The sequence below is a fragment of the Mesoplodon mirus genome (genome assembly GCF_964341445.2).
Source record: "Mesoplodon mirus genome assembly, chromosome: 12".
Taxonomy (NCBI): domain Eukaryota; kingdom Metazoa; phylum Chordata; class Mammalia; order Artiodactyla; family Ziphiidae; genus Mesoplodon; species Mesoplodon mirus.
In genome coordinates, this window is record NC_138988.1 from 38,040,198 (window position 1) to 38,059,952 (window position 19,755).

At 56.8% G+C, this 19,755-nt stretch overlaps 3 protein-coding genes across 8 annotated transcripts in view; 2 read left to right on the top strand and 1 right to left on the bottom strand.

The window, feature by feature from the left end:
* CACNA2D2 (calcium voltage-gated channel auxiliary subunit alpha2delta 2) overlaps window positions 1-7,463 on the top strand; it is a gene marked incomplete at its 5' end in the record, with an annotated part of 137,042 nt that extends 129,579 nt beyond the window's left edge. The window contains 16 exons of one of the 3 annotated variants that reach the window (XM_082638266.1): window positions 884-962; window positions 3,287-3,384; window positions 3,605-3,695; window positions 3,812-3,874; window positions 4,011-4,114; window positions 4,402-4,500; window positions 4,593-4,681; window positions 4,868-4,915; window positions 5,153-5,224; window positions 5,328-5,480; window positions 5,623-5,675; window positions 5,795-5,850; window positions 5,985-6,111; window positions 6,246-6,355; window positions 6,442-6,524; window positions 6,644-7,463. In XM_082638266.1, coding sequence (XP_082494392.1) covers window positions 884-962; window positions 3,287-3,384; window positions 3,605-3,695; window positions 3,812-3,874; window positions 4,011-4,114; window positions 4,402-4,500; window positions 4,593-4,681; window positions 4,868-4,915; window positions 5,153-5,224; window positions 5,328-5,480; window positions 5,623-5,675; window positions 5,795-5,850; window positions 5,985-6,111; window positions 6,246-6,355; window positions 6,442-6,524; window positions 6,644-6,784 — 1,466 coding nt within the window. In that variant the 3' untranslated portion in view covers window positions 6,785-7,463. Of the gene's footprint in view, window positions 1-883; window positions 963-3,286; window positions 3,385-3,604; window positions 3,696-3,811; window positions 3,875-4,010; window positions 4,115-4,401; window positions 4,501-4,592; window positions 4,682-4,864; window positions 4,916-5,152; window positions 5,225-5,327; window positions 5,481-5,622; window positions 5,676-5,794; window positions 5,851-5,984; window positions 6,112-6,245; window positions 6,356-6,441; window positions 6,525-6,643 lie in introns of all 3 variants that reach the window. The other 2 variants (XM_082638267.1, XM_082638268.1) reach the window with 2 other exon arrangements.
* Window positions 7,464-10,999: 3,536 nt separating this feature from the next.
* TMEM115 (transmembrane protein 115) lies at window positions 11,000-16,128 on the top strand. Its single transcript, XM_082639811.1, has 2 exons — window positions 11,000-12,313; window positions 15,336-16,128. Exons 1-2 carry the CDS (start codon window positions 11,463-11,465, stop codon window positions 15,538-15,540), a joined length of 1,056 nt encoding a protein of 351 aa, XP_082495937.1. The 5' UTR covers window positions 11,000-11,462; the 3' UTR covers window positions 15,541-16,128.
* An 821-nt stretch (window positions 16,129-16,949) lies between these two features.
* On the bottom strand, window positions 16,950-19,698 carry CYB561D2 (cytochrome b561 family member D2). 4 transcript variants are annotated; one of them, XM_082639815.1, is made up of 4 exons: window positions 19,577-19,698; window positions 18,992-19,141; window positions 18,481-18,518; window positions 16,950-17,789 (listed from the first exon to the last, which is right to left on the bottom strand). In XM_082639815.1, exons 2-4 carry the CDS (start codon window positions 19,116-19,118, stop codon window positions 17,286-17,288), a joined length of 669 nt encoding a protein of 222 aa, XP_082495941.1. In that variant the 5' UTR covers window positions 19,119-19,141; window positions 19,577-19,698; the 3' UTR covers window positions 16,950-17,285. The 4 variants fall into 4 exon arrangements, with proteins under 4 accessions (XP_082495941.1, XP_082495938.1, XP_082495940.1 ...); XM_082639812.1 differs by having other exon boundaries at window positions 19,564-19,674; XM_082639814.1 differs by having other exon boundaries at window positions 19,559-19,659.
* Window positions 19,699-19,755: the final 57 nt, after the last annotated feature.

Genomic DNA, 19,755 nt, shown 5'->3' on the forward strand with positions numbered 1-19,755 from the left:
CTCAACAGCACCCCATGCCTTCTCTGGAGCCCCCAGCTTCTCCCTTGCTGCTCTGAGTCCAGACAGGTCCTCAGAAGGATAGACCAGACCCAGGCCTTCTAGATAGGCCAGAATCTGCCCTCATGCCCCCAGCCCAAGAGGGTGTTCATGTTTGAGCAGCGCTTCTGTGCCCTCCCAGCTCCCAGACTCTCCTCTCACAGTGTGGGAACATTCAGAGATCTCCCCTCACCCAGCCTCCTACCCCAGGGAAGACCACTGAACCCCCACAATGCACTGCAGCCCACCCCCAGCTGCCCACACTGTCTCTGGTTGGACTGTCTATGCCCGTGAGGAACCCCCTCGGTTTGGCCATGTTGATGCCTGACACAGAATAAAAGCAAGACCTACCAAAATGCAAACAGCTACAGCAAAGAGAGATAAAAATCCGCAGCCAAAAGCCAGTTCCATTCCTCAGAGTCTCTTTGGAGGAAGGAAGCTCAGCATGCGGTTTTTTCCATTATGGATGTGATAAGAGCGAGACTGGTGCCTCCCCCAGACCATGCATATATATAGCAGTGTGTGTATATATATGTGTGTGTGTATGTCCGTGTATATGTGCTATACAGCCGTATGGAAGCATATACAGCCACGCCAAGGGACTCACTGCCGACAGAGAACCAGGCCTGGGCAACATATTGGCTATAACTGCCCTCCTCCTGCGATGCTGTAGTCTCCACAGGCCCTCCCCGCCCACCCCTTCTCTCTGGCTCGAACTTGAACGTGGAAGTGGCGGGTTTCCTCTTTGCTGGTGTCTCCCTCCCTCAAGCCACCCTCTTCCCTGTCCCTCCAGCCCCGTCAGCTCTGAACCCCTGGCCTCCCGCCTCCCCAGCCCCCGCCGGATAACCCCCCGTTTCTGTTGCAGATTTTGAGTTCCTGCTCCCCAGCAGCTTTGAGTCTGAAGGACATGTTTTCATTGCTCCCAGGTAGCTTGCGTGTGGCCTTGCTGAGGTGTCCTCCCCTAACCCAACCTCCCTGGGCCCACCTCCTGCACTGCTGCCTGGAGCTGTGTGTCTGTGTCCTGTGCAGTGTCACCCTGCCATGCACAGCCCTGTATGTGTGGCCGTGTGCATACCTGGGCCATGTAGCTGCACCAGGCACCAGTGCCCATAGCTTCAGCTCCCACCAGGCCTCGGACGGGAGGGCTCTGGACTCTCTGCTGACCTTCCCTGCCCTCCCAGGCCACCAGGAAGGAGCCCTTTCTGCCCTGCGCCGGCTGTCCGCAGCACGCCCCTCACTGGGCAGCTGCTGCTCTGGTTTGTGGCGCCCTCCCCACCCCACCCCCACCCCGCACCCATCCTTGTCCTGTGTCAGTCAGTGTTTGTGTGGGTGTGGGGACCGAGCCAGCCAGAGCCCCTGTCGGCAGTGCCCCATCTAGGTGTGGTGGCTCACTGAGGACTGGGGAGAGGTACAGGGATGAGGGGATGGGAGCTATGAAGAGCTCTCTAGAAAGTAAGGGATCAGGGCCCAGCACAGGCCTGGGCCTGGACCATCCCTGGCGTGCACCCTCGTGTGCACACCATCTGTCTGTTGGCCCACATCTGAGGAGGCCAGCAGGCCCTCAGGTGGTGAAGCCCTCCCCTGTGGCCTGGGCTTTGCATGAGGGCAGGTGGGTGCAACTGACAGAGATCCATGGGCACTCAGGTACCACACGGGGGCTCTGGACACTCCTAACCTCCATGTGTGTGCACGTGCGTGCATGCACCCACAAAGTTCGCTGTGACTCTCTGTAGATGTGTGTTTGTATTTGTGAGTCATCGTGTACATTTGTAGGAGTCCAAGTGTAAATGTGGGGTGGCCGTGTGCATTGGTGACTGTGGGAATGTATGGAAAGGCCTGTGTGGCCCACAGGACCCTGAGGGAGCTCTGAGGGCAGGGACCATGTTTGTTTTTGTCACCTCTGTATCTTTGGCACAGGAGAGCTCAATAAATATGTGTTGGGTGAGTGTAAGTGTACATACTATGTGAGGGGGAGGGATTGCAGGTGACTTGTATCCCAAGTCCAGCTGTATGGGTGTCACTCTAAGTGTATCAGGTGTGTTCTCCCCCATACAGAAGTTCAGGCTGTGTACTGCACAAAGGCCCTGGGAGCAAGTGGGGACTGAGATTCAGTCCCAGGTGCCCTCACCAAGCTTTGGGCCCTAGCACAGCCTCAGGAAGAAGAGCATTTAAAAATTTCCCACATGGGCTTCCCTGGTGGCGCAGTGGTTGAGAGTCCACCTGCCGATGCAGGGGACACGGGTTCGTGCCCCGGTCCGGGAAGATCCCACATGCCGCAGAGCGGCAGGGCCCATGAGCCATGGCCGCTGAGCCTGCGCGTCCGGAGCCTGGGCTCTGCAACGGGAGAGGCCACAACAGGGAGAGGCCCGCGTACCACAAAAAAAAAAATAAAAATAAAAATAAAATAAATAAAATAAAAATAAAAATTTCCCACAAAGTTGCTGCCCTGCAGGCCAGTGAGGAGGTCTCTGGTGGCAGGAGTATGGATGAGGGACTAGGCAGTAAAGATAGCTCCATGTACCAGGGTAGAAGGACTGCTTGCCAAGACTTTCTGGGGAGCAGAACCCCAAGCAGATCTCCCCACTCCCTTCAGCCCCTACGTTCTCTGGACCCACAGTCTGAGCTCAGAGAGGACCTTGAGGAGGTGAGGGACTTGGCCTGTCCACCTCTGGGGGAAGAGCACTCTGAGCAGAGGGAACAGCCGATCCAAGGACCCATGTGTTCCCACCGACTTGGTGACACCCTCTGTGGTATGATGAAAAACACTAAGGCTCAGGGAGCTTGAGTGAGTTGCCCGAAGGTACACAGCCAGGAAGCAGCAGGATGAGGTCTCAGACCAACTAAGCCAGTGCCAGGACTCCACCCACTGTGCCCACGGAACGCCACGGCACACAGTTGGATGAGCCAGCCATGAGGCACTTCCTGGGGCCTCCCAGGTGCACTGTCTAGCTCCAGCTACACAGGAGAGGTGGGAGGCTCTGCAGGGCCATGCCCAGAAGGGAGAACCTGCCTGGGTGGAGGAAGCAGACCCTCATTCTCTGCTTCCTGCACCTAAGCAGGTCAGTTCTGCCCCTGTCCAGACCTGGTTACCTGCCGGGCGTATAGTCACTGCAGCCCGTAAGAATACACATGCCCCTCCCTGACGCCTGGGCTTTTCAGCGAATGGCCTGGCAGGCCTGTTGGGAAGCCTCAACCCTATTGCCCTGTGCATCCCCCCAAGCCCACTCTTCTTGCCCCTCCCCACCCCCAGAGAGTATTGCAAGGAACTGAATGCCTCAGACAACAACACCGAGTTCCTGAAGAACTTCATTGAGCTCATGGAGAAAGTGACTCCAGACTCCAAGCAGTGTGAGTGACTGGTGGGGCAGCAGGGTCTGGGCAGTGCCAGACAGCAAGGGGGCAGCCCAGAGGAACCCAGAGACTGGGCATGTGTGGAAACATGCAGGCCCAAACCAAGGGCAGGTCCTGGGCCAGGTCACGGGGAAGGTTCGGAGGCTTGGGGGTAGCGGGGAGAGTGGGCAGGGATCCACAAGAAGATCCTCCCTCCACCCCATCCCTCCTGTTCCAGGCAACAACTTCCTTCTGCACAACCTGATCTTGGACACGGGCATCACACAGCAGCTGGTGGAGCGTGTGTGGCGGGACCAGGATCTCAATACGTAGGCACCACCCAGCCTGTGGGGGCAGGAGGCTGGGATGGCTGGGATGGGCCCAGAGGCGCTGGCCGTGCCCTGCAGAAAGTAGGTCTGTGACCTCACCTCCCTGCTGCCCCCAGGTACAGCCTTCTGGCCGTGTTCGCCGCCACTGATGGCGGCATCACTCGCGTATTCCCCAACAAGTAAGTGACCTGCCCCACTATCCGACACCCTGCCCCTGCTGGGACCCCGCCTGTCCCGCTGCCCAGAGGCCTTCTTGCATCTGCTGAGACCACTGCCCCCACAAGCCACCCCTCCACCAACCTCTTGTGTGACCAGGGCAGCTGAGGACTGGACAGAGACCCCTGAGCCCTTCAATGCCAGCTTCTACCGCCGCAGCCTGGATAACCATGGCTATGTCTTCAAGCCCCCACAACAGGATGGTGAGTGTCCTCCCAGGCTCACAGCAGCAGGTGGGAAGCTGAGGCTTCTCTGTCTGCTCAGCCAGGGCGAGGCTCTGCTCTTTGAGGTCCCTCTCAAATACGAGGCTGGCTGGCTGAGATGGGGCAGATAAAGAGGGGGCTAGGCTGTGCCAAACGCTATGCTGGGTGCCCGGTGCTTAGGCTGAGGTCAGCCTTGCCTTGGGCTCCTGGGCTTACAGGGCCCAGCACAGAGTGGTCATGTGGCTGCCAGCCCCTACTCCTGACCACCCCACCTCATCCACCCCCAGCCCGGTTAAGGCCGCTGGAGCTGGAGAATGACACGGTGGGCATCCTCGTCAGCACGGCTGTGGAGCTCAGCCTAGGTGGACGCACACTGAGGCCAGCAGGTGAATACCCAGGGCGGAGGTAGGGAAAGAGAAAATGGGCAGTGTGCTGCCCAGGTAGGTGGGCATTGATGGCCCCTTGTTCTCCCCCACAGTGGTAGGCGTTAAGCTGGACCTAGAGGCCTGGGCTGAGAAGTTCAAGGTGCTAGCCAGCAACCGTACCCACCAGGACCAGCCTCAGAAGGTATCTGGTCAGGGATGAGGGCAGTAAGCCCAGAAGCACCCATTCTGGAGTCCCCAGGAACCCCTACCAGTCCTCCCACTCAGAGTGGCTCTGGTGCCTATGGGGAGGCAGGGTCCCCGATGTATAAAGGGTGATGGGAGGGGAAAAACTGGTGGGCACTTACGGTCCTTGCTCTCTGCCCAGCAGTGCGGCCCCAACAGCCACTGTGAGATGGACTGCGAGGTTAACAACGAGGTGCGTGTGCCCTGAACCCTAGCTTACCCCACTCCTGGACACCTGAGTCCCAACTGCAGCTCCTAGCCCATCCCATCCCTTAGCCAGTGGGTCTCAACATCCCACCCTGACTTCACAGCTTTACCAGAACTGGGGGAATGGTGCCCCCTCCAGTCAGCTACTGGACTGTCAGGGTCTGTGGAGGAAAGGCTGGGCTGGAGCCCCTCCCCATCTTCCTCCCCCTTTCCCACCTCTCAGGACCTGCTCTGTGTCCTCATTGATGATGGGGGATTCCTGGTGCTGTCAAACCAGAACCATCAGTGGGACCAGGTGAGGGTCAGGAAGAGGGTGGAAGGAGAGGGTCCGGGTTTGAGCCTTCTGGGGATATGGCACTGCCAGCCCTGTGACTACCACTGCCTCCCGGCCTCCTCAGGTGGGCAGATTCTTCAGTGAGGTGGATGCCAACCTGATGCTGGCACTCTACAATAACTCCTTCTACACCCGCAAGGAGTCCTACGACTATCAGGCGGCCTGTGCCCCCCTGCCCCCGGGCAACCTGGGTGCTGCACCCCGGGGCATCTTTGTGGTGAGCCCCAGCAATGCCTGGCCTGCAGATGGGGGGACTGGGAGACCTGCCCACAGATGACCCCCCACCTCTAACGAGAAAGCTGGGGGTGAACCAGGTCCAGGGGCAGCAGTAGGAGCCCGTGCCACTCTCTCCACTGCAGCCCACCATTGCAGACTTCCTTAACCTAGCCTGGTGGACCTCTGCTGCGGCCTGGTGAGTCCCCAGGGGAAATGGGAGAGGGAGGGTTCTCCCTGGGCAGGAGGGCTGGAAAGAAATGGGGCACGGTACTGGCCTCTGCTGACCACTCCCACTTGGTGACCCATGCCCTGCAGGTCTTTGTTCCAGCAACTTCTCTATGGTCTCATCTACCACAGCTGGTTCCAGGCAGGTAGGTAGGGCTTTGGAGGTCCCTCCTCAAAGCCCCTCCCCAATCTGAGACCTACTCCAAAGGGAGGGCGGGGCTTACGGCTGAGTGAGGCTCAGGGTGTAGGGGTGCAGCTGAGGGGCTCTGGACCCTCGCAGACCCCGCGGAGGCCGAGGGGAACCCCGAGGTGCGCGAGAGCAGCTGCGTCATGAAACAGACCCAGTACTACTTCGGTTCGGTGAACGCCTCCTACAACGCCATCATCGACTGCGGAAACTGCTCCAGGTGCGCGCGCGGAGCTGGCCAGAGGGGCGGGGTGGGGCCGGGCCGGGCCGAGGCTGCAGCGGGGAGGGGAGGGGAGGAGAGGGGCGGCGGGGTGGGGCGAACCTCAGCGCCCCGCCTTTCTGTGCTGCCTCCAGGCTCTTCCACGCGCAGAGACTCACCCACACCAACCTTCTCTTCGTGGTGGCAGAGAAGCCGCTGTGCAGCCAGTGTGAGGCTGGCCGGCTGCTGCAGAAGGAGACACACTGTATCCTTCCCGCGCTGCTCCCCGGCCCCTCCCGCCCAGCGCGTTCCCTCCGTGCCGCCGCCCCTTGACTCCCCACCCATGCCCAGCGGACGGCCCGGAGCAGTGTGAACTGGTGCAGAGACCGCGATACCGGAGAGGCCCACACATCTGCTTCGACTACAACGCCACGGTGAGGAGGGGGGCGGCGGCCTTGACCTGCAGCTCCCCTGCCCCAGGGCTAGTGCGGCCCTGCGCACCCCCTGCCCGCCCAGCCCGCGCAGACCGGCTGCTCCTTGTCTCTTTCCGCAGGAAGATACCTCAGACTGCGGCCGCGGAGCCTCTTTCCCACCGTCGTTGGGCGTCCTGGTGTCCCTGCAGCTGCTGCTCCTCCTGAGCCTGCCTCCCCGGCCGCAGCCTCAAGTCCACGCCCACCCTTCTCGCCGCCTCTGAGTGCCCACTCCCCCCACCAGGCCTCCCCGCCGCTCCCCTGCTCCCTCGCCCCACACTTCCCGCCTTAGAGCCTCGCCTCCCTCCCTCACTGAAGGACCTGAGTGCGCCTGGCCCCAGAATCTGCGCCTTGGAGTGTGTGTGTGTGGGGGGGGGGGGTCCCGAAGGAGGGCGCCGCAGGTCTTTGGCCCCCAGGCCACGTCTGGCTGCTGAACTGTCAGAGTGTCCCCAGACCCCTCATTCCCACTGGACTCACCCATCCCGGAGGGCTGGGCCAGGGAGGCCACAGTACTGGTGCCAAACCAGGCCTCCACTGCCCGCCCTGCCCCGAGGCTCCCTTTGTGTGGAAGACCTAGGCCTTGCCCCAGCTGGACTCCTCTAACCTGGCCCTTCTGCTCTACCCAGGACTAAATCTGGGACTAATGGAGGAAATTGAGATGGGCAGTTTGAGGCCTGTGCATCCCAGCTTAAGTCCTGGCAGGAGAGAGGTCCTGGGGCAGCCCCCAATGAGCTCCTGCCTCTCTCAGGCCTACAGCCACCTCTCCCTCCCCAAGCCCGGCAGGTGGCAGGACAGTGACAGTGACACTGGCTAAGACTCAACCCCATACACACCTGGAGCCCTGAGGACAGAAACTGGACTCCGACATACCCAGGAGGGCACACAAACAGACGTGCACAGACACACACACCCTGGGGTGGGGTGAGGGTGGGGGCTCACAAAGCCTTATATGGGGTGAGGGGTTGGTGGGAGGTTGGCATGTGCACATTCCATCTCCTGCTCACCATCCGCCTCTTATCTGACCTGTAACCCAGCTGGTCCCCCATCTCTAAAGCTGAATGTCAAACAGTGCCAAATGCTGGGGCAAAGGGTGAAGACCCCTCTGTCCTGACCTAGCCGCCAGTGTCCCCTTAATGCCCCTGACCCTGCCAGGTGCTCATTGTAACCATTTCTCACTAGTGTCAGGCCCCCAGTGGGACCACGTGCCACTGCCTGCACCCCTCAGCAGAGGAACTCTCACCAGGCATCACCCTTTGCCTTAGCGGGGGTGACTTGATTACTCCTAGCTGGGTCATCCCACCCCCAATCTGCCCCTTATACGCTCAGGCCTGTCTTTTTCCCACTCACACACACACTCCCTGGCCAAACTGCTCCTCCCTGCTGAACACACACTTGCACATACATACACACATATACACTCTCTGTGCACACATACAGGCTGGGCCTGGGAACATCTCTTCACACCATTCATTCTGGTCATTTCTTGCAAAGGCATCCCAGCCTGGGGGCCATTGGGGGACTGAGGGCAGGGGGATATGGTCGTAGGGCTCAGATGGACTGGGAGGAGGGGGGGGAGGGTGATGCATTAATTAATGGCTCCGTTAATTAATGTCACGTTGCTTGTCGCTTTCTCAGTGTGTGTGTATGGTCCATGCCCACTGCTGGTGCCAGGGTGGGCACCCATGCTGTACACCCAGCCTAGATGCCAGCCATGTCTTGCAGGGGCGTGTGTGTAACTGTAGTGTAGTCAGGTGCTCAATGGAGAATATAAAAATAAAGAAAGAAACATATACAGATAAATTAATATATATTTTAAGTTTTAAAAACAGAAAAGCAGACAAAGCAATCCCCATCAGGTAGTTGTCAAACCCCCAGCTGGGTCTGATCCTTCTCATCACCCACCCGACCTGGCTGACCCTCACCTCAGGCTCGGGGGATCTGTGGGGGACTGGGGGGCCATTTCCTTTTATCTGCCCTTTTTTTTTGGTTGTTCTATTTTGTACAGACAAGTCGGAAAAACAACAGCGACAAAAAAGTCAAGAAACTTTGTAAAATATTGTGTGTGTGATCCCTTGTAAAATATTTTCAAATGGTTTATTACAGAAGATCAGTTATTAAATAATGTTCATATTTTCACTTCAAATGGTTCCCATACACTGTCTCTGCCCTGGAGTGAGGACTGGGTGGCTTGAAGACAGGTGGCCATGACCTCAGAGCCCCACTTAAAACCACTTAATTGGGAGTGAAGGCCATAGCAATCCAGGTCTCTGGTGGGTGGAGGGCATGACACTTCCCAGGCCTCCTAAGTGCTAGATCCTTGACATCCTTTGTCTCGTATAATCTTCTCAAAAGCCTCCAGGAAAAGCTGTCTTTAAAAAAAAAAAAAGTCTCCCAGAGGCTCAAGGCCAAGACTGTGGAGGAAAGAAGATGGAGATGAGATGCAGGCTTCTAGCCAGTAGGATCAAGACTACCTGGGCCTACGCAGGTCCTCCAGGTGGAGCAGAGAGTGAATACCTGGCCCAAGTCCATGACTTTGTGTTTGAGGGCCAGTGCTGCTGTCCGGAGGACGCCAAGGTCTGGCCCACCCACAAGCACGATGGCTGCTCCTTCCCAGCCCAGGGGAGGCCTGGTGCTGTCAGTGGCCACTGCTGCTCACGCTGGAACACAGCTCTGAGTCCATTTCAGCAAATCTCGGGCCTCCCTCTGGCAAGCCCTACAGCCTTGTTCATTTTAATCCCAACTCTCTTAATAGTCAATCCTATTCTGTGTGACCTTCGAGTTTCTTTTCAACGAGAAAGACTTATAACCACCAGTGCAGAGATTTCCCAGTACTACTGACACTTGCTCTCTTACAGTACACACTCCACACTATGCACTCACCCTGTGCTGAGTCCTCACCACAACATTAGAGTTGGATATTAGTTTATCTCCATACTGCAGATGAGCAAATTGAGACTTAGGAGAAATCCTTTCTCCCAGATGCAAGAAACCAGCAAAGGTTTTGGAAATGAGGTGGCCTGTGGCTTGGGGACCTTGGATGCTAAATAAATAAAAGAGGGCATTCCAGGCCTTAGTGAAGACACCTTTCCTCACCCTCTGCAAGGGTTGGCCACAGAGCAAAGCCTAACTAGCAACCTCTGAGACAGCTCCCATGCTCCACAACAGCCCCAGAGGTCCTGGGGTAGAACTGCCATGTAAAATTCAGAACATCAAATCAAATTTGGAATTTCAGATAATCAATGAATATTCTTTAGTATGTTCCCAACATTGCATGGGACATAACTATGCTAAAAATTGAAGACATGCTTATACTGAAAAAATTATTCATTGTTTAACTGAAATGCTAATTGAGTGCCCTGTATTTTGATTTGCTATATCTGGCAACCCTACCCTGGGGTGGCATCCAGCAGGAGCCCAGAGCCCAAAGATAAAGGAAAGCAACACCTTTTGTGATCTGGAAGGCTGTGCACAGGTCGGCAGTTGTACTGAGATCAGTGGCAGAAAGGAAGGGATTCTGCACTTTATAAATGTACTTTGTCATATATTTATTTTAATTATATGCACATTTTTAAAAAGTAACTCAATATACAAAAAACAAAAATCAGTTTTGCACAGGACACAACCTACCTGAAGCCACCGTTGCAGTGAGGTGGAGGCCCAAGGCCAGCCTGACCCATGTTTGTGGAGAGACCTCTCTTCATCAGGATCAGCGACTGACTGTGGTGCGGAAGAGAGTCACTAAGAGAAGCCCAGTCTCACCCCTTTGGGGGCTGGAGATCCGAGTTCGAGTATGGGCTCCACCTCATTTGTAACAAGGTCAGCCTGGGCAACACACTCACTGAGCACCCAGGGTGGACTGGCATTGTACACGCCAGTCCCCTTGGATCCTCACGGTAGGTCCTGTCATCATCTCCATTTTACTGTCCATGAAACTGAGTTTCAACAAAGTTCGGGAATTTGGCCATTGTCACACAGCCGCCAAAACGCAGAGCAAGAATTCCAACCTGAGTCGGGCACACACCAGACCGCGGAAGTTCCAGGAGTTCGCGCCCCCTCGACCATCCAACATTCTTACCTGCACACCTGCCTACTAGGACACACCCACTCAGATAAACAGGCACACACTGAGCCAATCCTTCCGGGAAATTCAGCACGCGCGTGGCCTGCAGCTGTGCTGCCGCTGGTACCCGCCGCTCTCCTGATGTTGCCGATGCCCGCTCACCCTCCCCCACCTCTGGAGAACTGACGGAAACGGTCCTGAGAACTACAACTCCCAAGCACACCCTCCTCTTCCGGCGCACAGCCTCCTGGGACTTGTTGTTCTACCCAGAACCCTGATATCTGCCGGTCCCGGCTCCGGCCGAGGACTCCATGTCCCAGCATGCCGCGGAACCGCAAGGCCGACGCTCAGAGGGCATCCTGCCGCCTCCCCGGGCGCGCAGGCGCAGCGCCGCTGTTTGTCGGAGCCTGAGAAGGGAGGAGGTACGGTCGAAGCCGAGGCCGAGGCGGAGCTGACCAGACTTGACTCCGGCCCAGAACCAGCCTCCAGTCCCGCGTCGACCGTAGGGCCCCAGAGTGGATGGAGAAGATCGAGCCCTGAGATCACCGCCAGTCCGGTCGGCGCGGTGGCCACACAGAGCAGGCAGGCAGGCAGGCGTGCCTAAGCTGCCCAGGGCCTTCCCTCAGATCCCCGGCGAGGGGCCTAGGCCCCGGCCCCGCGACCAGGCCCGGCTCTGCCCTTTGGGACCGGAGTCGACCCGACCGGAAGTGGAGCTTTCACCGGGGCCATAGGCCAGTGACTAGGTCGGACCCGGGCCTCCCGTCGGGGCCGGACTGGGACGAGGCCCCGGGGAGGCCCCTAGCCCACTAAACCCTTTCCTAAGGCCGACGCCCGCCAGGAAGATGCAGCGCGCCCTACCGGGCGCCCGCCAACACTTGGGGGCCATCCTGTCCAGCGCCAGCGTGGTGGTGAAGGCTCTGTGCGCTGCGGTACTATTCCTCTACCTGCTGTCCTTCGCCGTGGACACGGGCTGCCTGGCGGTCACCCCAGGCTACCTCTTTCCACCCAACTTCTGGATCTGGACCCTGGCCACCCATGGGCTGATGGAACAGCATGTGTGGGATGTGGCCATCAGCCTGGCCACAGTGGTGGTGGCTGGACGTTTGCTGGAGCCCCTCTGGGGGGCCTTGGAGCTGCTCATCTTCTTCTCAGTGGTGAACGTGTCTGTGGGGCTACTGGGGGCCTTCGCCTACCTCCTCACCTACATGGCTTCTTTCAACTTGGTGTACCTTTTCACTGTCCGCATCCACGGCGCCCTGGGCTTCCTAGGTGGTGTCCTGGTGGCACTCAAGCAAACCATGGGGGACTGTGTGGTCCTGCGAGTGCCTCAGGTGCGTGTCAGTGTGGTGCCCATGCTGCTCTTGGGACTGCTGCTGCTGCTGCGGCTGGCCACACTGCTCCAGAGCCCAGCGCTGGCCTCCTATGGCTTTGGGCTGATCTCCAGTTGGGTGTATCTTCGCTTCTACCAGCGCCATAGCCGAGGCCGAGGCGACATGGCCGACCACTTTGCCTTTGCCACCTTCTTCCCTGAGATCCTGCAGCCTGTGGTGGGGCTGTTGGCGAACTTGGTGCATGGCCTCCTGGTGAAGGTAAAGATATGCCAGAAGACAGTGAAGCGCTATGATGTGGGTGCCCCATCCTCCATCACCATCAGCCTCCCAGGCACAGACCCTCAAGACGCAGAGCGGAGAAGGTACTGTGGAATCTTCCAAAACCTTGTCGAGCTAGGAGAGTATCATTAATCAAGTCACATTCCATCTGTTGAGGTGCTTGCTGTATGTAGGCTGGCAGCCTACAGTCAGATGTTGGGGCGGATTCAGAAAGAGAGAAAAGCCAGCTTGTGGCCTGGAGCTCAGCATTTAAGTGTCTGGGCTGCAGGAGGTGCTTTCCAAAATTAGGGAGTAAAAGTGGCCTTTCTCACCACTCAGGCCGCTTAAGTTTCAAGAAATGCCCTGCTTCCTTTTGAGCTGTGTGAGGGGCAAATGGAGAGCCAGGTACACGTAACCCTGGCCTTGTCTCAGAATCTCCATATCCTAGACACTAGTCCTGTGGGAGCCAGAAACACCCTTCTGGTCCTTCTTTCCCTGTGAGAGAGGGACAGAGAAGGAGACATGGGATCCTTAAGAGATGGTCTGGGCCACTCTAGTTTCCAAACGCTGGACTACACCCTCTTCCTGAGCCTTAATTCAGATGTTGCGCTTCTCTGCCGCTTATTTATTGAGAGGGAAGCCTGGGGTATAACTAGACTTAGACACACCCCCTCACCCCCACCACCCCCCCGCCTACTCTGGCAGGCATGTGTCACCAAACCCAGGGGACAGCCACATGACCCACCGAGGGAGCCTGCTGACCACACCAGGAAGTAGAGACAACCTTTTCATTATCTGTAAACCAAGCCATCTGCACCATCAGGAATCCCAACTGAATTATTCACTGAATGCACCTTGGCCAGGGCAGGACAGATCTTTTTTAATCCATCTCTTTCTCCCTCTCCCAGGTCTGTGGACTTACCAGAGTGGTCACAGCTCTGTTTCCAACATTATTCTTTTTTTTTTTTTAATTTTATTTATTATTTTTGGCTGCGTCGGGTCTTCATTGCTTCGCGCGGGCTTTCTCTAGCTGCGGCGAGTGGGGGCTACTCTTCATTGCAGTGCGTGGGCTTCTCTTGTTGCAGAGCACAGGCTCTAGGCGCATGGGCTTCAGTAGTTGTGGCTCGTGGGCTCTATAGTACAGGCTCAGTAGTTGTGGCGCACGGGTTTAGTTGCTCCGCAGCATGTGGGATCCTCCCTGGCCAGGGCTCGGACCCGTGTCCCCTGCATTGGCAGGCGGATTCGTAACCACTGTGCCACCAGAAGCCCCCTCAACATTATTCTTGAGTGGTTTTTTTGATGCAGGTACTTGAGTAGTGAAATTTAGAGCAAGGCTCTGTTCATACTTTCTGCATTTGTCAAAGCCTTCTGCTTTTGCTCACCTGTGAAATGAGTTCTTAGCAGGCAGCTTTATGAATTCAGCTGGAGTTGTCCCTGTGCTTACTCTCCACTGGGGCTGTGGAGTGTGGGCCACACCCCTTTCTTGAAGGAGTTTCCAGCTGGGGAAGGCCACAGATTACTATGGTCCAAGGTGGCAGGTGTTGAAAAGTACACACTGCATGCTGCAGAGCTTGATTGTGGGCTCTACAGTCTGTGTCTCTGTGGCTGATGAATCCTAAAGACCGAGGTCTCTATTAATCTTATCCAGTGGAGGAGATGCGGTCAGGAGGGCTGGGCCTGGTAGAAACTGAGCTGTCCTCAGAGCTGTTCAGGTGATCCCAGGCCACAGTGGTGGCCCCTCCCGCAGTGAGAAATCTTGGATTGTTAGGGTTGGCTGAACATTGGAAAAACCTCTGCGCAGCCCCAAGAAAATGGACAGGTGGAGGCAGATTGGGGTGGGGGGGTGTCAGGAAGTGGGTTCTTGGCATAGTCTTGTGGTTGTTACCTTGCTTGGGGATGGGGTTACTCCACCAACCAGTTTGACGTCTTGCTGCACGCCATTCCCTGACCCAAAGAGCTAGTGATAGTGGGAGGCAGGGGTTCCTATCTTTGACCCTTGTGAGGGAGTGATTAGCATGCCACCATCTCTCTACCTTGGCAGGCTTTAAACAGAATTGACAAGGCAGTCTCCAGAATGGGAGCCTGGGTAGCAGCATCCTGTCTGTGCCAAGTTGCCATGGTGCCAGGCTGGAGGACAGGGTGGAAGTGTGCTGGGGCTTTCTGTGCCTGTGTTCTTGTTGTCCCTCTTGTCATGTTCCCTGGCATGGTGGAGATTTTGGATTTCTGCTGGAACATGGAAGGCTATACAGGTCCCCCATGCTGGTGGCACAGAGTTGGAGGCATCAGGGGTCCACAGTGACCACTAGTAGAAGTGTTACCTGGCAGCATGGGCATCCCAACTCCTGGTGGGCAGGGTCCCAAGTGCACGTATATACTTTCTTCTAGCAGACTTTCCCACCTCCCCTCAGAGCGGGGTCTCCAGGGGTCTGCCTAGTGGAACCAGTAGGCTCTGGCCTGTGCCCTACCCACGTGGATTGTTTCTCCTTCCTGTCCTCCTGCTAGGACGCTGTGTGTTCCTGCTCTAACAGAGGTCCTGGTGGGTTTGGAGATTCTTCTCGGAAGGAGAATATTAGAGTCATTTAGGAGGGGTGAGCTGACCCAGGTTGGCCCTGCTTCCCAGGCTGAGAGCCAAGGCAGGTGCTTGAGTTCCAAACTTCCCCACAGACCCTTGCCAGGAGGCTCAAAATACTCCTAACAAGGAGAGGGGGAGAAGTAATGCCTTGAACGTGATGCCAGTGCCCAGCAGAAACTCACATGTCCAGGGACTTGCCCTTCCACCTGTCTGCCCAGGGACACCAGCTTTGCCCAACCTTAGGCACCATCCTCAGAACCATTCCTGGGGCTGGCCTGTGGGCAGGCTGGCAGGCACCCAGCTGGCCTTCTCAGCCTGGAGGTGCCCCAGCTATGGAAGGGAGGCCCTACAGCCTTTGGGTCCTCATTCTGATGGCAGAGTGTGCCCTAATCTAATCCCTGTGGAGCCCTGGGCCCTGTATGGGGAAGGAGAACCCATAGGGTTCTGAGAGAGGAGTGTGAGCAGTAAGGCATGTCAGTTTCCTGGGGGAAAGAGTGCAGGGCATGAGCCAAGTTCAGATCCCGAGTGACCTGTCATCTTTCCCCTGGCCCCAGGCAACTGGCTCTGAAGGCCCTCAACGAGCGGTTGAAGCGAGTGGAGGACCAGTCCGTCTGGCCCAGCATGGAAGACGACGAAGAGGAGGCTGGGGCCAAAGTGGATAGCCCCCTGCCGTCAGACAAGGCCCCCACGCTCCCAGGGAAGGGGCCTGTCCCAGAATCCAGCCTGATCACCTTTGAGGCAGCTCCCCCGAAGCTGTAACTCTAGACCACCTTGAGCGTAGCACCTCTTCTCCCAAGCCCCCCTTGACACACTCTCAGCTACTCCAGGGCACTGACTGCTCTGAGGAGAGGGAAGAAGGCCTGCTGGGGGTTGCCACAGCCTTCTGCTATTTCTCGCCAACACTACCCAGGATTCTTGCTACCTGGTTCCAACTCCAGACAACCACTATGCCAGGCATGGGGCCTCTGAAGCACAGCCAGCCCAGGCCATCTGAGGTAAGACTGTACCTCAGCAGGCAGCCTCAAGCAAGTGGCTGCAGGGGCACTGGTGCCATGGCTCCTAGGCCAACCCTCACACCTGATACTGGTTGCCGAGAGCCTGAGCCAAGGCAAGGATTTGCCAAAAACATTCTGGGGGTCCAGCCAGTGCAGGAGCCAGTGCAGGGCTGTACATCCCTGCCCGCCCGCAAAGAGACTACATTCATGTCAAGATTTCTGATTCCCTCTGCTGTGGCCATAGCTGCTTCTGGGCCAGAACAGTCACAGCTCCCAGGTATTTTCTACAGGACCACTTGAGTGGGCAGCCAAGCCCAGCCTCGCAGTATCAATAAAGCAGTTCTTTGAGGTATGGCTTCTGGGCTCTGTTAGACCACCTTGTGCAGCCCCCTCATCATGCTCAACTGCAGAGTTAGACAGGGACTTAACTCTAGGTTCAAGGGCTCGGTCACCAAGGCTACTCCAGCTGGATAAAAAGCCCATTGCCCTCATGCCCTTCCCCCCATCACACTCCCCCTTGCCTCACCACCACATGCCCACTGTCAAGCAGTCTTCCCAGAGCTGTCACCTCAGGCTCTTACTTACTTTCTGCCTCCCTGCACTGCCTGGTGAAGGAGGCCCTGCCTGGAGGACCTGATAATTAAGCGCCTCTCTATCATAAGGAGTTGTTCTTATCCATGGCTCACCTCCAAGACAGAGTGCTCAGGGCCTGACACCTAGGGAGGCAGCCCATCCCCAGCTCCCATCCTGTCATTGCCCAGATTTGACCACCACAGTCTAGAAACTCCAACATAGTGAGCAGCTGGGAGACTGAAATACACACAGCCGCACCATTCACAGCTACAGCCCTCGGGCCTGCTAGGGCCCTGGGTGGCATGGGGTGCTTAGCAGCCAGATCCGGGGGGCTAGTGTGCCAAGAGAGCTTTAGCCCCTCAGTGAGCAGCCAGGGACAGGTCCCCATCTTGCCCAGCTGCCCATTTTTTCATGCTGATGGCATTAGCAAGAACTATCCCCAGCTTTGGGCTGTTCCTCCCATCCAGTCTTTTCAGTCTTTATTTATTTATTTATTTATATTTTTTTGGCCACGCCTCACGGCACGTGGGATCAAACCCACACCCCCTGCATTGGAAGTGCGGAGTCTTAACCACCAGACCACCGGGAAAGTCCCTTCAGTCTTTTTTAAAATTTTATTTTACTTTTTTCTCTTCTCTCATTTCTGGACATACCAGCACAAGTTGAGTTGCTGTGGGCAGGGGGCAGTTTTGCAACCCAACTTCATCCAGACACGTGAGCCATAAACTCCTCTGGGATGGCAGAGAAAGAAGGAAAGGGGAGGTACTCCAGCATGAGGAGCAAGTAATAATGTCACACAAAGGACTCCGGCTACCCGTGACCGCACCAGTGCCTGAGGTGTCCCGTGACCGAGTCAGCTGAGAGAGTCCAGGAGGTCTCAGCCCCGGCTACCACACTGAGGGGCAAATCCAGGCTTCCCCTAGTTCTGGGAAGAGCTCACGGCTGGATCCTCTTGCGGTACAGGTAGGCGTTGCTCACCTGGTTCATAATGACCAAGCTGGTAAGGACAGGGCATAGCACAGCCAGGTACCAGACCCCACCGGTGACTGTGGCAGTGAACCAGAGTGAGCACATGCCCAACAAGAGGCTGGCACTACCCAGAAGGTAGCCCACCAACCCAGAAGTGGCATGGTACAGCTTGAGCTTGGCCAGGGGCCATCGAGGCAGCAATTTGGGGTAGAGCAGCCCCACCCCACCTGAGCACTGCAGCCCTGCCCACAGCACAGCTAGCAGCCCTGCCCGCCCATGCCACGTGGCCAGGTGGGCTTTGCCAAGCTGTTCCTTGTGAAGGATGACAAGGCCCAGGCCCAGCAGTGCACACAGCAGGGCCAGCAGCTGCAGAACCCAGTGGCAGCGTGCTCGGCCCTTCCGCGAGAGGGAGCGCAGCAGCGAACTCTCAGGAGAGAACACCAGCAGCGCCTCGGTCATCAGGAAAGAGAACTGGGGAGACAGGGATGGGACACTAAATGAGAGTGTTGCCCAGCAGAAGGGAAGAAAGCGTTAGATAGAACCTAAGCTGCCAGCTAGTGTGGGCAGATTCCGCTTCATTCTCTCCCCACTAACGAGTATCTATTTGGTGGCACAAGAGTGGAGAATTCCATCTGGGACAGAACATCTGCTTTGAGTAACCAGCAGGAGGTACCTCTCCACACTGCTTCTAGGTGCTATTCTGAAATGTCATCTCTGCTGTGCTACCCAGCAAACACAAGGTTTGAGATGTGGCAGTTATAAATGATTCACAAGCGTTTTTCTGACACAGGACTGGATACAATTTCTTGGCAAGAGTTGGCCACGTGGGTGCACTGTTTCAGGAAAATTAGGTGCATCACTATAAATTAAGGTGAAAAGGGACGCAGGTACACCCAAATGCATATTCTAAGCCTCCTGCCTGGAGGTGGACAAAGCCTCATTTTGTGCTTAGACAAACCCATTTGCCCTGCATCTCGAATACTCTAGTTCAAGCGTGGGATATAAACTATAGGCAGGAGTTGGAGCATACAGTTCATCCAACCCCACATCCCATTACTTCAAACAGATATTAAGTGTTCATTAACATTTAGAGGGCGCTAAGACCACCACCCATAGCTATGCTCCCTCCCATCCCTAAGAGCTGGCCAGGCCCACTACTTACAGCCAGAGACATAAGCACGGGGTGCCAGGAGAAGAGACCTGGAATGAGAAGAGGAAGCCTCGTGAAGCTGAAGCAAGAAGAACCCAGCCACGCCAATCCCCACAGGCTGAGGAGTATGAGTAGCTCATTGCCCAAGGAGATGCTGCCAAAATGCAAGCCCCCTCTTGCTGCAACAAACTGACCCCATACCTATCATCTCTTCCTGGACCCTCCCTGGATCAGAAGCCATGCTTTGCCACTCCTCTGGCAGTCCTCCCTCCTTCCCCCTGCACTTTGCAAGAGGCAGCTAAGTGGAGCACCAAGAAAAGAGAAGCCAGGTACTCTATGGGACCTGGCCAAGCTGGCAGAGCCCCAACTCTCATCTATTCCACCCCACTTACTCCTCCAGCATAGCATGTCCCTCAGCCAACCAGGCCGTTCCCAGGAGTCAGACCCAAGGCTTACTATTGCCCCTGCTCCCCAGGAAAAGTGACACTTTCCTTCTCAAAAGTCAACTATGAATTCTACTTACTGGAGCCAGGCCTGGCAAGTACAGCCACAAAGATGGTGAAGCCCAGGGCCACAATGTGGGCAGCAGCCCCAGATGCAGTGCGCAGAGCTCGGTATATGTGCGACTCGGTCTCCACAGAAAGGGCCATGGTCAACCAGGCCGGCTTGTAGCCTGAAAGCATAGCAGAGTAAGCAAGGGTCTCTGGTGCCCGCTGTCCACTCCTTTCACTGGAGCAAGGGTTGTGGGGCAGGAAGCCACTCTCTTCCAAAAAGTTAAGGCAGGAAGGGACACTACTAAGGCAGGCACCAGGAATAGTCGAGGACTGGTGGCCTGTCAGCGTGTACCCGCATCTGGATTGGCACTGATCACTGGCCCACCTTCCAGGTAAGATGGGCAAGGCCGTGTAATAGACTACAAATCCCAGCGTGCACCACGCCGTCGCCGGGCGGGAGCGCCTGCTGGAAGGGCGTGAAGCGCTACGGGAATTGTAGTTCCCAGTTGCGTCGAAATTACGGCCTGAGTCCCTTTGCGTACAGCCTCCCCACTTGCCGCTGGCATGCTTCCCCTACACGCTAGGGATTCACCTGCCTCACCCGCAGCGCCGACCTGACGAGGTGGTTCCCTCCCGAGAAAGTGGGTTACTCGGGGCTCTGCCGCGCGCCCTGCCGCTCCGTCGCGGAGCCTCTTAACTTCCGGGTGCGACGCCTACCCATCCGGGACTTCCTGGGACAGTCCCCCACAGCCACACGGCTGAGTCGCGCTGCACAGGCGCTGTTGAGCAGATG